This window comes from Elgaria multicarinata, chromosome 1 (assembly GCF_023053635.1).
Source record: "Elgaria multicarinata webbii isolate HBS135686 ecotype San Diego chromosome 1, rElgMul1.1.pri, whole genome shotgun sequence".
Classification (NCBI taxonomy): Eukaryota; Metazoa; Chordata; class Lepidosauria; order Squamata; family Anguidae; genus Elgaria; species Elgaria multicarinata.
The window spans coordinates 216,401,653-216,419,210 of record NC_086171.1 but is presented as its reverse complement, the minus strand read 5'-3'; the positions used below and the strand labels follow the sequence as shown (position 1 = coordinate 216,419,210).

The 17,558-nt window shown below is 45.4% G+C and overlaps 1 protein-coding gene across 1 annotated transcript; it reads right to left on the bottom strand.

Annotated features, from left to right (window-relative positions):
- Window positions 1-1,147: 1,147 nt before the first annotated feature.
- Window positions 1,148-17,274, bottom strand: POFUT1 (protein O-fucosyltransferase 1). The gene is made up of 7 exons (XM_063147461.1): window positions 17,098-17,274; window positions 11,857-11,978; window positions 9,888-10,070; window positions 9,463-9,575; window positions 5,156-5,348; window positions 3,491-3,733; window positions 1,148-1,958 (listed from the first exon to the last, which is right to left on the bottom strand). Exons 1-7 carry the CDS (start codon window positions 17,213-17,215, stop codon window positions 1,770-1,772), a joined length of 1,161 nt encoding a protein of 386 aa, XP_063003531.1. The 5' UTR covers window positions 17,216-17,274; the 3' UTR covers window positions 1,148-1,769.
- Window positions 17,275-17,558: the final 284 nt, after the last annotated feature.

The following is a 17,558-nucleotide window of genomic DNA, read 5'->3' as shown; positions in this document are numbered from 1 at the left end:
GCTTCTGATACCATGCATAGCACACAAACACCCCCATGTCCTGAGTCGGTAACATAAATGGTTATTGTGTAAGGGCCTGTGGGTCTGCACCTCACAATTTTCAGCAGACATGATGAGCAACTTTCAATATCATGGCACAGATGAGCTCTGTAGTCAACTTCGTTAAAACAATTGCAATTTGTTAACCACATTTATACCTAGAGTTTGGCATTTTCTTCCACATGTCTTACAGTCTTCAGAGACAAGATATTTAAGTGAGCACAGGGATAGTCTTTTGCTTTAATGAATTCTTACGCTTCAGTGCTGGCTAAGAGGCAGTGAAGTTATGGAAGGACTTCATATACGACATGAAATTAAGAGTAAATTCTCATACGTGGTAAGAGATTTACAAAATTATGTATGGTGTGGAGAGAGTGAAGAGGAAAATTCTTCCAACCTCTCATAATACTAGAACTGGCAGTAGGTGCAGGGACCAAGACAGCGAAGTTCTTCTTAGACCACTTAAGTATTTGTATGGAATTTGCTTTCACAAGATGTGGAATTGGCCACTGGTTTACTAGGCTTGAAACAGCTATTAGGCAAACTAAAGATAGGTCTATAAGTGGCCATTAGCCATGAGAGTTAATCAGAACCTCACAGCTTCTTAAACATAAAAAAAGGATGCCCAAAGAATGCAGGAACAGTAGATGAACATACATGAAAACAGCTATTTCTCTGTTGTCTTGCAAGAACAAAATAGTTTCAAGACAGTGACCAGACTGTGTTTTCAGGAGAGTTAACACAGAAACAGACTCACTGCCAACCGATTCTAGGCAATTCAAATTGTAGATGTACTTGATTCTCTACTAAATTGTAAATGTGTCCAATAAAAGTGAATGATATTTGCATTCAGAATGTTGCACCATGTCCTGCTTGTTCATTCCTGGCTGATGGCTGGTTGGCCACTGTGTGAACAGAGTGCTGGACTAGATGGACCCTTGGTCTGAAACCAGCAGGGCACTTACGTTCTTATGATTAGAGTATTTTTAAAAGGTGATTATTTCTTGGCTATTAAATTCAGTTTTATACCATACACAGTGTTTAGACTGTCAGTTCAGTAAAATACAAAACTGCTTAAAAAGAACTCTCTCTTAATTTTTTTTTTAAAAAAAGTAACTCTGTGCATCCAAGTTTCAGTAGACCTCCTGCCTGGATCGCTGCAGACACCACTGCTGGTTCAGAGGGCAGCAGTGTTGTTAGGACTAATGCCCATTTGAAGATCCCAAAATGTTTCACAGATGATAGAAAATTAATTCTCTTAGTCTCTCCACTCCCACCTGGGGAAATGTAGATTAAATCCATCGGGCAGATCATAAACTGAAGCACGCAAGGCAAATGCCAGTCAATTGCATAATTTAGAATGAATCTTCTGGTTCCCAGAACTCCAGAACACTTCTTGTCATGGATTTTGTTTTCATGAGAATACTGTGCATCAGACAAGCACCAGATGAGCTATCAATTCCAGGAGAGGTAGGAAGATAGCACAGAAAGGAGAGGAGCAAACTGAGTGGATTGGCTGATTCAACCACAGCAGTGAGAAAAGGAAATTTGCTGGGAAGTCACCCTCTTCTCCTTTCAGACCACATACTTAGCAATATACAAAAATGTCACCAAGATGAATCTGCAGAATTTACCATTCTGTCAAAATACACACAACGCTTGCTTTCGGTGGGGCATAGCCTTTATCCGAGTGTCCATTGTGGATCCAAGAGCATCTCTTCCCTGGCAGGCTACAATTCATCTCGCAGCTTGGGTGGGTGGTCCATGCCAAAAAAGGAGGATGGTCTCCCATGCACATCACGCTCTCGTTTCACAAAGGCAGTGAAGGACGAAACACAGTTTCCAATGAAATGGTCAGACTGACCAAGAATGTACAAATCTATCTGCGCTACCTCAGGCTGCAAATATACCACTTTTATCTGAAAAGGGAAAACAGATAGAGCAGTGTTATTTTAACTACCACTGGACAGTTAAAACAACTACACTAAAGCAGCGAGGGTGGGCTTGCTACAAGCTGTCAATCCATTCACCTTACCCTTCCATCTCTATGTTAACTTGTTCCCAACACGTTCCTAGAGTGTTCTTTAGAATACATCCGAGTAGAAGGGTTTTGTTGATGTAGCCTAACACCAGCTTTGTCAGGCTGCAAAGGAGTTCAGTTAATTCAGTATTAACTGGGTTAGGCTAACCCTAACCATGCCCTTAGTAAAGGAAGCATTTCCGGTCTTCCAACTGACCACTGTTAATCCAACAAAATTCAGAGACACCAAAATACAATGACAGCTCAGCTCCTCAAGTGAACACTCGCGCCAGCATCAGAGAAAACTTGCCTTAAGCTCACCTGCAAGACCGTTTCATGGGCTTCCCCCTATAGGTTATGACTGAATTATTTCAAATAAGGCTGCATTTACCTAATCTATAGTCCTGAGCTAACAATCCAATTTCTTAACATGTTCAAGTGTTTGAAGGTAGCAAAAAACAAGGAAACAACTCCTGAATAATAAACAAATGCCTATTTTCTCTTTTGCTATTAACTGAGCAGTGAACAGCATGGTAAGTGTAATTTTTCTTGAATTCTGCAAGTCCCCATATTCCCGTACAAACAATCAGTGAGAAAACAGTAAGCAAGAGCGTTGGTGTGATTAACAAGCATAGAAACATATGCTTTAGGGTGGATTCCTGCATTGAAGGGAGGGGGTTGGACTTGATGGCCTTATAGGCCCTTTCCAACTCTACTATTCTATGATTCTATGAAACCAGTCTCTGGGAGGAACATAAAGATGCTGGTCGTTACCTTTAAGGCCAGAATATTTTAAGGGTTGTTCCCTCCTATTTCACCCTGCACATCCTCAGCTGGAGACACCTCCCCCCCCACTACATATCCCACCACCAAATGAGGTGTAGGAAGTGGCTGGTGGTCAAATTGCCTGCCTCATGATATTCGTTTTGCACCATTTCTTATGACTTTCTGCCGCCAAATAAAAAATACTTTTTTGTTTAGGGCAGCATTTTGCCTTCTTCCAGGTGCAATGTTCTGCTCTGCTGCGGTTTAATTTTAACTGTATTGTTTTTATTATACTGTAATCTTGGCCCTGTGGGGAAGAAGAAAGAGCAAGGGGACAGGAGCAGGCAGAAGAAACATCATGGCCTGCTCCTGTTGGACACACTCTCTCTCTCTCTCTTTCCCTCTTCCCTCCTGAACTCCTGTTCCTTGTGTGTCATGTTTTTATTAGACTGTAAGCCTGAGGGCAGGGACTGTCTTTTTTGCTAAGTGTAAGCCGCTCTGAGAGCCTTTTTTGGCTGAGGAGCGGGGTATAAACATGATAAATAAATAAATAAATAAATAAACAAACCACCTTGAGCACTCTGTCCAAGTGGGAAGGCAGGATATAAATCTTTAAATAAATAATCCTCCAGCTTTTGCACTAGTAACTACATGGATGGACATTACCTTTTGTTTGAAAAGCTGCTGTATCTCTTTGGTGTAGGGCTCAGAATCACTGGCAATGAATACGGCTTTTGCATCGACCTTCTTCACCCAGAGCCTGAGGGCTCGCTTTATCTCCTTCAGGCCAGGCAAGCACATGTCCATGGTGAGAGGTGTGGCCGTGTTCCGATCATAGCCCACGCACTGTGGCGAAGCCATTAAGTGGGACCCAGCTGTGCCATCCTTCAACATATTGCATGCATTTTTCTAACAGAGGAAAGAAAAAAGGAGCATCACATGTAGAGATTTAAGGTAAAATTACACGGTACGCTAAAGGGCACAGGCAGCAACTATTACATCTCGGTATTTTTAAAAATCGTAATACTAGAAGCAAGGGAGTGGTTTTTATTGTGTTGAAGTAAGGTCTAACCCTTTCCTTCTCAGCCCTTAATGGCAATGAGGAGAGAGAATTCAGAACAGCTGGCTAACACAGCCAGAACACATGGGCCCCATTCAGAAGACACCTTAAACTATGGCTTTAACCTTATTCACCATGGTTAAAGCCATGGTTTAAGGTGTCTTTTGAACAGGGCCATTGCTAATATCCCTAAGCATTGACTGATGGTTAGCTCTACGTATGTTGTCACCTCTGAACAGTCTTGTTTAACTATGGGTTAAGCTATCAATGGCTACTAGCCGTGATGGCTCAGCAATACTACAAACGAGAAGGATTTGGACTTGTTATAGATCACAAGCTGAATATGAGCCAACAGTGCGATGTGGCTGCAAGAAAGGCAAATGCTATTTTGGGCTGCATTAATAGAAGTATAGTTTCCAAATCGTGTGAGGTACTGGTTCCTCTCTATTCGGCCTTAGTTAGGCCTCATCTAGAGTATTGCGTCCAGTTCTGGGCTCCACAATTCAAGAAGGACGCAGACAAGCTGGAGCATGTTGTTCAGAGGAGGGCAACCAGGATGATCAGGGGTCTGGAAACAAAGCCCTATGAGGAGAGACTGAAAAAACGGCATGTTTAGCCTGGAGAAGAGAAGATTGAGGGGAGACATGATAGCACTCTTCAAATACTTGAAAAGTTGTCACACGGAGGAGGACCAGGATCTCTTCTCGATCATTCTAGAGTAGAGGACACGGAATCATGGGCTCAAGTGAAAGGAAGCCAGATTCCAGCTGGAGATCAGGAAAAGCTTCCTGACTGTTAGAGCAGTACGACAATGGAACCATTTACCTAGGGAGGTGGTGGCCTCTCCCATGCTAGAGGCATCCAAGATGCAGCTGGACAGCCATCTGTCAGGTATGTTTTAAGGTGGATTCCTGCACTGAGCGGGGGGTTGGACTGGATGGCCTTATAGGGCCCTTCCAACTCTACTATTTTACTATTCTATGATCACAGGCAGCGTGCCTGTGAATTACCACTTGCTAGGGGAAAACAACAGGAGAGGGTTGTTGCCTTCAAGTCCTGCTTGTCAGCTTCCCAGAGACATTGGTTTGGCCACTGCGGGGAACAGGATGTTGGGAGTAGGTAGACCTTTGGCCTGATCCAACAAGGCTGCTTTTGTGTTCTTAACGATCGCTCTTGCCGGTTTCATTTGTGTGGAGGCAGAAGCTACCAAACTCCACTGCAACACCAAACCACATGCACTCCACCCATGAAAGTCTATGTAAGAACCTTACCCAGTCTGATCCCACACGCAAATGGATTCCCACGTAGGGTCTGACCAGCAGCAAATTTATATAGGACTCGGCCTTCTGCACTATCACATCAGACCAGACTATATACCGCTGCAGGGACCGATACTCCTCCAGAACTGGAAACTGGGCCGGTGCACCCGGAAGGGCAACAACAGGATGGTTAGAGGGTGAAAACCTAGGAAGAGACACAGCAGACAGATGAGAAAGTGGGGTGCTTGCTTTCAGCCACTCAGGCCAAAGGACAGCAATGCCTGGAGGCCTGTCTGATTGCCAGAGCCGTGGAAAGGAGAGAATTCTGTAGGACAGACAGCAAAACTATCCTGCACCACCTCAAGAAAGCAAAGCCGCTACGGAAGCACAGCAAACAGCAGGCACAATGTCGACCAAAAATTATATGCCACGGCAATAGCACAGCCAGCGTTACCTGTACAACCTGCACTAGAAATGAAATTGCGAAGCTCCTTCAAAGCTCCACCTGCAGAGTACCCTAGATGGTGGCTGGGGGGTGGGTGTGGTGTCGGTGCGGCTATCTAGGAAAATACTCTGATGAAAGGGCTGGGGGCTCTCATATTGTTACTGCCCATTAAGCAGTCACCTCAGGACAGAGACAGAAAGAACACCCAGAGTACAGCCTCACTAATACCACTCTCTAAAGAGGAACTTGGTCACCTAATCCTGCCCCCCCCCCCCCGCCTGACCCTGGACACCCTGAACCCAAAGCATCGTTAAAGCTGCCTGCACTGCCCTAGCTGCTTTTTGGAAAACCTTCAAGGAAGGAGAAGCTACAACACGCCAGATCAATTGTCTCTTACTGTCAACGATGTCACGCTTACTCCGGTCAAGGAAGCTCGTAGTCTTGGCTTTATATTTGACTCCTCGCTCTCCTTTACTCCTCACATCGAGGCAGTAGCTAAATCCTGTCGTTTCTTCCTATATAATATTGCCAGGATTCGACCATTTTTGTCTGTCTCTTCTGCCAAGACTCTCGTTCACTCACTGGTTATCTCTCGGCTGGACTACTGCAACCTTCTCTCTGGCCTTCCTTCGTCTCACATCAGTCCGCTGGTCTCTGTCCACCACTCTGCCGCTAAGATCATCTTCTTGGCCCGCCGCTCTGACCATGTCACTCCACTTCTGAAATCTCTTCATTGGCTTCCAATTCACTCCAGAATCCAATATAAACTTCTCCTGCTGACCTTCAAAGCTCTTCACGGTCTAGCCCCTGCCTATCTCTCCTCTCTCATCTCACACTATCGCCCCGCTCGGGCTCTCCGCTCCTCTGATGCCATGCTTCTCGCCTGCCCAAGGACCTCCACTTCCCTTACTCGGCTTAGTCCTTTTTCTTCTGCTGCCCCTTACGCCTGGAACGCTCTTCCAGAACACTTGAGAACTACAAACTCAATCACTGCTTTTAAAACTCAGCTAAAAACTTTTCTTTTCCCTATAGCCTTCAAATATTGAGTTTGTTCTGACTCTATACTGTTAGCTTCACCCTACCCGGTGCCTGTTTACACTTCCCTGTGCCTGTTTGCATTCTCCTTCCTTCTTTATTGTTTACTACAACTTATTAGATTGTAAGCCTATGCGGCAGGGTCTTGCTATTTACTGTGTTATCTGTACAGCACCATGTACATTGATGGTGCTATATAAATAAATAAATAAATAATAATAATAATAATAATAATAATAATAATAATTGCTCCAGTGCTCTTCTATTTTTACTGTTAGAAAGTTCTTACTAATATTTTATCATACTATTTTATTATAATGTTTGAGATGTTACTTTATCAAGACAAATACCTCCAAAATACCTGAAAATGCTTCCAAAAAATGAATAAAAATAAAGTCCAGTTTGCTCGTAATGGCAAATTTTGGGTTAATTAACCCATGATTTGCTATATAGAAGTGGGAAAGAGAGAACTGCTTCCAACATGTTCCTTGTTTCTGCTTTCTGTAAATAATCCCCAAAAGGGGCGTTGTAAGCATGATGTGTCATGCCTACAACCGATGAAACACAATTATATCTTTCACCTCCGGATCTTTCTCCTGATGTTCACGATTGTATCTCGGCATGTCTTTCAGATATCTCAGCTTGGTTGCTTCATCGTCGTTTGAAACTTAATATGGCAAAGACTGAATTGCTTGTTTTTCCTCCTAAACCTTCTCCTCATCTCTCATTCTCTCTTACTGTCAATGATGTTACGCTTTCCCCAGTCAAGGAAGCTCGTAGTCTTGGCTTTATATTCGATTCCTCGCTCTCCTTTATTCCTCATATTGAGACAGTAGCTAAATCCTGTCGTTTTTTCCTGTATAATATTGCCAGGATTCAATCATTTTTGTCTGTCTCTTCTGCCAAGACTCTCGTTCATGCATTGGTTATTTCTCGGTTGGACTACTGCAACCTTCTTCTCTCTGGCCTTCCTTCTTCTCACATCAGTCCGTTGGTTTCTGTTCACCACTCTGCTGCTAAGATCGTCTTCTTGGCTCGCCGCTCTGACCATGTTACTCCACTTCTGAAATCTCTTCATTGGCTTCCAATTCACCTCAGAATCCAATATAAACTTCTCCTGTTGACCTACAAAGCTTTTCACGGTCTAGCTCCTTCCTATCTCTCCTCTCTCATCTCACACTATTGCCCTGCTCGTGCTCTTCGCTCCTCTGATGCCATGTTTCTCGCCTGCCCAAGGGTCTCTCCTTCCCTTGCTCGGCTTCGTCCATTTTCTTCCGCTGCCCCTTACGCCTGGAACGCTCTTCCAGAACATTTGTGAACTACAAGTTCAATCGCAGTTTTTAAAGCTCAGCTAAATTCTTTTTTCTAAAGCTTTTAAAATTTGATTTTGATCTGACTTTTATACTGTTAGTTTTACTCTCCCCTGTGCCTGTTTGGTGCATTCTCTTCCCCTTCTTATTGTTTTATTATGATTCTATTAGAATGTTAGCCTATGCGGCAGGGTTTTGCTATTGTATTGTTTTACTCTGTACAGCACCATGTACACTGATGGTGCTATATGCATAAATAAATAATAATAATGTGTGAACCCAGACTGCTGGGTTATTTAGGGGCTAAACAACCCAGCAGTTAATCTTACAACAAAACATGGGTCAATTAACCCATGATTTGCAGTTACATGTGAACCAGGTCAATGAAGAGCTGAATAACAACAAATTATAAATTAGTTAAAATAATATTTCAAGCATGATAAGGTTAATTCATATCCATTTCTGTTGTCATGCTCTTCGACTCGTAAGAAAACAGCAATTCCCCAGACTCTTTGAATCATTTCCTATGTATCTGCATACTGGGATTTAGGTGGGTCACCTTAGAAATACAGTTCTATTATTTGCCTCCGTGTAATTTAAACTAGAGCAGCAATCTTTGGGGGGGAAATCAGCAAACAAAGGCTACAATCCTATACAATTTTTGTGGACCGCCCAGAGAGCTTCGGCTATTGGGTGGTATAGAAATGTAATAAATAAATAAATATGTACATAGGAGTAAGTCCCATTGAATTTAACAGGGCTTACTTCTGAGTAGACATGCACAGGATTGTGCTGTAAGTAAAGTGACCATTGCATCGGCTCACCCACTCTAACTGGCAGTAGCTCTCCAAGGTCTCAAGTGGAGACATTTTGCCCAGAATTCGAGTCTTGCTGCCCTGGGTCCTTTAAGCTGGAGTTGTGAAGGACTGAATCTGAGACCCTAGCGTGGGCAAAGCACGTGCTCCCCCCCACCCCCCGAATGATGATCCTTCCCCAGTGATTAATCTGTAGAGCAGCCTTCCTCAACCTGGGGCGCTCCAGATGTGTTGGACTGCACCTCCCAGAATGCATTCTGGGAGTTGTAGTCCAACACATCTGGAGCGCCCCAGGTTGTGGAAGGCTGCTGTAGAGGCTTATTTGAAATGGGGAGGGGCGGGACTTAAGAGATTAGTAGTTTATTTTTAATTGTTTGTTCTTGCACATTAATGCAACAGTGAACTAAAAAAAAAGATTCTTAAAGAAGGACCATCCTTCCCATCAAAAAATGGTTTCTGAAAGTTAACAAGGAGTGGGACCTTTATTCAGTACTGAATCCTACATCAAATATTTGGCAATATGCAAACTATGTGTGATTAATCCATCAGTTGCCCAGATGTTGAATTTGCCTAAAAATATTTAAACCAAAACCCTAGTGTAAACTTTTGGCTCTTTCTCCCATCCTCAATGGAATAGACAATGTTTTATTGATGTGTTTTTATATATTTTGATGGCTGTTTCCCCAGTGTTATCCCCCAAGTGGCACTTGCTACCTTTGGATCCAGTGGTCCTTGTAAGAGGCACTGAAGGAGAGGCCTCCAAACAGCTCCGACCTATCGAATTCCACAGCAAACTGATCCCAAAAGGGCCCAAAGGGGTTTCCATCCTGCAAAAGCAAAAGCAGCTTGCTCGTTCACTGCAGCAGATGAAAGAGTGAGGTGGGACAGAGAAGCAGGCAGCTTTGCCGTGGCCGAGGGAGCCATAAGCTCCTTCCTGATGTGTCCCACAGTCTTAGACAAGTTCAACAGAAACATTCTAAGGACAGAAAGGTTGAAAGATGGGTACAAAAGCGGTACCGGAGGCAATCCACGCACTGTGTTAACTAAAATGAAGCAACCCAAAAAGCGGCAGCAGCAGAGAGTGATCTGAAAGAGATCAGGGCAAGGCCTGGCACTTCAAGGGTGAGAATGGCTCCTACCTTCATGGGGCAAGTCTCTTTGTCAACACTCCTCTGAGCTGCTGCTTCAAAGCAGTACGCCACTCTCTTGCCAGGAGGCCAGTGGACAGGCGCCAGCTTCTCCATAAACTCCTCCAAGGTAATCACTCGGTGGTAGTCCAGGAGAGGTGCCAGCTTGAAGTATTCTTTGTATGGAACATGCAGCTATAACGGAAAGAACACAAGAGATTGAGCCACTGTTCTATTATTTATTTATTTGTTTGTTTGTTTATTTATTTATTAAATTTATATACCACCCTATAGCCGAAGCTCTCTGGGTGGTTTACAAAAGTTAAAAAACAGTGGATGTTAAGAAGTATACAAAATTTAAAACCATCCAAAAATATAAAAACAACTGTATACCGTATCCATTTTCAACAACAGTTCTGGGGTCTGTTAAAAAACAAACAAACTTAGCATATGTTGTTAAATGCTGTTAAATGCCTGGGAGAAGAGAAAGGTCTTCACCTGGCGCCAAAAAGATAACAATGTTGGTGCCAGGCGAGCCTCATCGGGGAGATCATTCCATAATTGGGGGGGGGGGGGCACCACTGAAAAGGCCCTCTCCCTTGTTGCCATCCTCCGAGCTTCCCTCGGGGTAGGTACACGGAGGAGGACCTTAGACGTTGAGCACAGTGTACGGGTAGGTTCATGTCGGGAGAGGCGTTCCGTTAGGTATTGCGGTCCCAAACAGTGTAAGGCTTTATAGGTTAAAACCAGCACCGTGAATTGGGCTCGGAAACGTATAGGCAGCCAATGCAAGAAATAAAAGCAGAAATAAAATCAACACATAGTTGCTCAAGAACAGTGAATCCACATTGGGCTGAAGGAACTTAGGCCATAGCTATACCTAAGGTTTAACCCTGGATCGTCCAGGGGTCAATCCTGTTCGTCTAGGTGATACACAGGGGATCCAGTGCTCAGGCAGGGGCGAACCCTGGATGATCCCAGGGTAAACCTTCAGTCTAGCTGTGGCCATAGTCTCCCTTCTGACTCAAAGGGGGGCAGGGACTTCCATAATCAACGGAGCCCACCCACCCAGGTCAATTAGGACTACAGGCCTGATGTGTTCTTGCATTCATCACTACACCGTGAACTCCAGCTTGCAACAGTGACCTGGCACTGGCTAATGAAGAACCGGGGAGGGGCCAGACCTCAACAGTAAAACATTTAGCAGGCACCCAAAAATTATTTATTTATTTATTTAAAACATTTGTATCCCGCCCTATATCATTAAGATCTCAGGGCGGTGTACTTAAATTAACGGGCCTTTCATTTTGGAAGGAAGATGTCAAGGTTTAAATGAGCTTGATCTGCTAGGCATTGGTCCAAGGATCTAATAGAGGAGCTTGACACCACACACTTGGTGTTGTACATTTCTGTCTTCATATCTCCACCAGCTGCAGTTGTGGGTTCCAGGCAGTTGCAGATGAAGCATGATGACTTTATAACACGCATTATAAGCTAGCGTTATCACTTGTCGCTGAAGAGACTGGTTTTGTGCTAAACTTATGCAAATGTCCCAAAATGTTTAGCCCTCGGCCTGCCCATTTTAATACAGGTCTCTCCTTTCTGTCATCCTGGAAACATCATTGGTAGTTTCACGGCAACGACCCAAGCCATGGAATTGAACCCGGAAGGCAGCAGGCATTAACAGTGCCATTAGATGGCAAATTTAAGTTTCTTTTTCTTTGCTTTCATGACAGCCGGCAGTGAAATCTTAAAGGCAGTCCCGCAAGTCGTGCAAATTGGACTGAAGTTGCAGAAGATTGACAGACACACAGAGCAGACGTAACCGATTTCAATGAGGTTTCGGTTACAAAATGTAACTAGCACCCAACAGTACCAGATACAGTCACTCGGATGTTTAAGGAAGCAAGCTTCCATGTGGCATTTGAAGGGTATTCAGCATTCCAAACATACAGAGCCCAAATATTTAAAATCTACTCACATTTGTGTAGGGAGGCCTGTGATACCGGTACTCAATCCATGGGGGCACAGCTAAGGTCCGATTCACCATCTTAGCAAACGCCAAAGATCCCAGAAAATGGTCTGCTTGGTTCCCGAATCTCCCTTGAAATGGAACATAAAGCACAAGTTTATGTCTCTGGAGAGGCCACCAGAGAGGGAGGAAGCAGCAGCCAGGCACCTCTCCACCATGCCTGGGTCCAGCTCCAGCTGAGAGCCCCCTCCCTCCTGCTATCAACTGTAACTGCTGAACTTTACAACTAAGATTGTAGTGCCTGAATTTGCTTTCCTTTTCCCCCTCCTCCTCCTCCCTCCCAATCCCCTTTCCTTTTGTGTCATGTCTTTTAGATTGTAAGCCTGTGGGCAGGGACTGTCAAGAAATACTTTTGTAAGCCGCCGTGAGAGCCTTTTTTGGCTGAATGGCGGCATAAAATCCCTTAAATAAATAAATAAATAAATAAGTTGCTCAGTCTTCAGGCTGGGGCAGAGATCCAAGCCTTGGACAGCTTCACAACGGAGAACACAAAGCTGTGAAATTCAAAATGGTGCAGTTTTTCCTTCACCAAGCTGAAGTGTAGAGGCTGAAGCTGGAGGCAAAGATTCATAAAGCCGAGTTGGAGATGTACAATTTCCAGAAATTTTGAAGCCATGGAGGGGAGGGGGGAAACGTGGGGTTTTCATGCTTTTTTCTAGGGCAAAAATTGAAAATTAAGAAATATTTATTTTTTTAAGCACTCTTTACCAATCTAAAGTCACTTTGTTGCTTTAGGACAGCTTTCTCCAACCTGCTACCCTCCAGATATTCTGGACTTCAGCTCCTATCAGCCTCAGGCAGGATTGCCAATGGTCAGGAATGCTAGCCATTTTAGTCCAAAACAGCTGTAGGACACCAGGTTGAGAAAGACTGCTTTCTGAATGTAAAGCAAAGCAGCCCCTAAAGTTATATTGTGTATAACATGGTTTGCTTATATAATTATAACTATATTTGAAGACTTTAAAAAGTGAACTCAGTAAGCTTATAATTGTTGTCCAAATAGACCATACATTTGAAATTTAATATACTAAAGATGATTAATTTTATTCAAAAAAACCCACCAAGTCATACATCACATAATTTAGATTCCTAGTTTAGACCAGAGAGAACTCAGCAGGCTGTCACACAGAGGAAAGCTAGGATCTCTTCTCGATCATCCCAGAGTGCAGCACTCAAGTTACAGGAAGCCAGATTCCAGCTGGACATCAGGAAAAACTTCCTGACTGTTAGAGCAGTACGTCAATGGAACCAGTTACCTAAGGAGGTGGTGGTCTCTCCCCACCTCAAGAGGCAGCTGGACAACCACCTGTCAGGGATGCTTTAAGGTGGATTCCTGCATTGAGCAGGGGGTTGGACTCAATGGCTTTGTAGGCCCCTTCCAACTCTACTATTCTATGATTCTACAGTTTCGTCCACAGAGGCACTTGCGGTTTCAGGGGGTAGGCGAGGCGGTGGGCTGCAGAATAAGCCTCCCGGATAGTCCAGAACCTGGATCTTTGCTCTGGTATCAGTTGTCCTCAGCTGCTGCTCCTTACTTGCCCAAGGATTTATCCTCCAAGCACTCTTGTGGCTGGTGACCACCAGCATGGTGCAATTACGTGGTGAAGCTGCTGTGAGATGATCCATCATGAAAGCTGTGCAATACATTTTTAGGGTTCTGTGCTCCACAACCTGAAGAGCTTCCAAAGCAAAAGCTGAACCAGGAGGGTGGGGACCTGAACATAAGAAGAGCCTTGATGCTGGATCAGACCAAGGGTCCATCTAGTCCAGCACTCTGTTCACACAGCGGCATCTGTCAGGGATGCTTTAAGGTGGGTTCCTGCACTGAGCAGGGGGATGGACTCGATGGCCTTAGAGGCCCCTTCTTACTCTACTGTTCTGAGATTCTAAGTAGCCCCTGAATCATCCTAGTAAGCAGAAGAAAAAAGAAGAATTGGAGGCAGAGGAAGAAAAGTCCGGAAACAAAGAACTCCGTAGAACAAAAACCAAACTGTCAAGAATGCACATTTTCTTCCACACCATGATATGTTGACTATTCACATGTTGTAAAACTGAGGATGACATCCCCAAATGTCTATCATTAAAAGATACATTGGATCAATACTTTTTAATAAGAAATGGAAGAAATAGCTATGTTGAGAAGCTTACAGAAAGGATTAAAAAACATTTTCCCCCATGACCACATTACTTCCAGACATTTTACAACTCTATTCTTTCTATAAGTCTTCTTATCACGTTTTTTAGAAATCATTTGGGGGGCAGGTAAGTAAAGGTTTGGTAACATTATATGAATGCTTTGTCTTAAATTCTAAAAGAAAATATTTCACAATACAAAGCAGTTCAATTTTTCATAGAATTACAGAATCATAGAATAGTAGAGTTGGAAGGGTCCTACAAGGCTATCAAGTCCAACCCCCTGCTCAATGCAGGAATCCACCTAAAGCATTCCTGACAGATGGTTGTCCAGAAAAAAAAATGGTCCTGGGAGGGGGGGAACCCCATTTCCCCCAAAATTGTGTGGCACAGAGCGGTAAAGCAGCAGTTTCTGCAGCTTAAACTCTCCCCACGGCCTGAGTTCAATCCCAGCGGAAGCTGGTTTCAGGCAGCTGGCTCGGGTCGACTCAGCCTTCCATCCTCCTGAGGTCGGTAAAATGAGTACCCAGTTAGCTGGGGGAAAGGGAATAACGGCCGGGGAAGGCAACGGCAAACCACCCCGCTATAAGGCCTGCCAAGAAAACGTCAGCGAAAGCTGGCGTCCCTCCAAGAGTCAGTAATGACTCAGTGCTTGCACGAGAGGTTCCTTTCCTTTTTCCATATCACTAATCCTAGGTCCCAAAATACATTCCCATCCCACACAATCTTTCAGGAATCGTATTTCCATAGGATCCTGTAGTTGTTTGAAAATTTAACATATGAAATAGAGTAGAATCTGAGGGACAAGGATGGATCTAGGAGTACTCCCAAGCTACGCACCTGCTACTTCAGAGGGAGTGCAAACCCCTATCCAGGACAGGTCGCTTTCTCAATTCCCAAACCACCAATCCACAGAGCTTCTGCCTCAGCTTCAGTTTATTGGCCCTCATCTAGCCCATTGGTCCAGCACCTTCACCCGCCCCAGGTGACTCCAGCGACAAGGACAAGTAGAGCTGAGTTATCATCTGAATACTGATGGCACCCAACCCCGAAACCTCTAATGACATCACCCAACAGCTTTGTAAGTAAAGCTCTTGTGTACTCAGAAGGCGCTAAGGCATAAGGCGCTAAGACACCTACTTACCTAAGAGTAAGTCCCATTAAACTCAACGGGTCTTACTTGTTCTGAATAGAGTCTACTCAGTAGACACATCTAGTGTTGCGCTGTGTGTTTAGGATTGCATCTCAGCATCAGCCATGCCACCCCCACATTTGGTTGCTGCTTAGTTGTCATTTAAGGGCGCAATCCTATCTACGTTCAGATAGCTAGGGTGACCATATGAAAAGGAAGACAGGACTCCTGTTTCTTTAACAGTTGTATTGAAAAGGGAATTTCAGCAGGTGTCATTTGTATATAGGGAGAACCTGGTGAAATACCCTCTTCATCACCACAGTTAAAGCTGTAGGAGCCCTGCCCTCTTTTAAATCTGGTCACTCTAGTATAGCCCCTGCAGCTTTAACTGTGGTGATGAAGAGGGAATTTTACCAGGTTCTCCATATATAAGCAAGTCTCGTGTGGCGCAGAGAGGTAAAGCAGCAGTTTCTGCAGCTGAAACTCTCCCCAAGGCCTGAGTTCAATCCCAGCGGAAGCTGGTTTCAGGCAGCCGGCTCAGGTCGACTCAGCCTTCCGTCCTCCCGAGGTCGGTAAAATGAGTACCCAGCTAGCTGGGGGAAAGGGAATAATGGCCGGGGAAGGCAATGGCAAACCACCCCGCTATAAGGCCTGCCAAGAAAACGTCAGCGAAAGCTGGCGTCCCTCCAAGAGTCAGTAATGACTCAGTGCTTGCACGAGAGGTTCCTTTCCTTTCCTTTCTCCATATATACAAATGACACCTGCTGAAATTCCCTTTTCTATGCAACTGTTAAAGATTGCGATGAAGAGGGGCTTTCACCAGGTTCTCCATATATAAAAATGACACCTGCTGAAATTCCCTTTTCTATGCAACTGTTAAAGATACAGGAGCCCGGTCCTCCTTTTCATAGGGTCACCCTAAGATAGCAGAAAAGGTCCTACAACTCCCAGCTGGACATCAGGAAAAACTTCCTGACTATTAGAGCAGTATGACAATGGAATCAGTTCCCTAGGGAGGTTGTGGGCTCTCCCACACTAGAGGCCTTCAAGAGGCAGCTGGACAAGCATCTGTCAGGGATGCTTTAAGGTGGATTCCTGCATTGAGCAGGGGGTTGGACTCGATGGCCTTGTAGGTCCCTTCCAACTCTGCTATTCTATGCTCCAGCCAACATGGCTGACTGCGGAAATGCTGGGAGTTGTAGAACTTTTTTCCCTAGTCTAAACACGCATCTATTATTTAGGGTGGATTCCTGCATTGAGCAGGGGGGTTGGACTCGATGTCCTTATAGGCCCCTTCCAACTCTACTATTCTATGCTTTATTGCATTTGTGTATTATTTATTGCACTTGTATACCACCCTATAGCTGAAGCTCTCTGGACTCTGAAGCTTTATGCTCTCTAAAATTCAGAGACAGATAGCTCTCTGGACTCTGAAGCTGTGGGGCGGTATATAAATGTAATACAATAAATAAATAAATAAATATGCGCGCCCCCCCCCCCTGTGTTTCTGGCTGGTGGGTCTGAAAGGACCTGGCCCTCCTAGTTTAGTAATAAAAAGAATCCAGAAACAATTTTTTTAAAACAACAACAACCCGCCTTAATTTTAATCCTCTTCAAAATAAGATTTGGGGGTGGGAGAGGGGGAAGAAGGGCAGGAACAAAAATTGTGGGGAGGATTCAATGCGGGCCCTTGAGGGGGAAACAGAAGCGGGGGGGGGGGGGAGAGGGGCAAATCCTGATCAAGAAGCGCCTGTAGGGAGCGGAAAGAGGAGCGGCTGCGAGGAGGGAGGAGGAAAGAGGCAGCAGGGAGCGCGAGCGGAGGAAGATGCTGACTAGAGTCGAGGCCCTCGAGCCGGGGAAGAGGGGGAGAAGTGGGGCTCCCTCGCCGCGGCCTGCCCTGCCCTGCCCTGCCCTGCCCGCCTCACCCATGCAGGGGCAATAGAGCAGGTATCCGGCCGGGTCCCAGCCGCTGTCTCCGCCGCCCAGGTGAAGCAAGGCGGCCAGGAGCATCCGCAAGGCCACGCCGCCGCCAGAAGGAGCCATGCTGCCCTCCTAGGCAAGGAGAGAGAAGCAAGCGGCTAGGCTAGGCTAGGCCAAGCCAGGCCGGGCCCGTCTCCATGGAGACCAACCCCTCCCGGCATGCCCCGCGCGCAAGGGAGGGGGCGGCGGCGGCGGCGACTTCCGGTCTGGGCCGGATGTGGCGCCATGGAGGCCTTGAGGGGCGCGAGCGAGGAGCATAGAGGCGGCTGAGGCGGCTTCTAACCTGGCCGAAGTTTCCCTCGTTGCCGGAGCCTCCGGCCATGGGGCCTCCGCTGCCGCCGCCGCCCCCTCAGTCACCTCAGCGACGACAGGGCCCTCCTACACCTCCTGTGTATGAAGGCGCCAG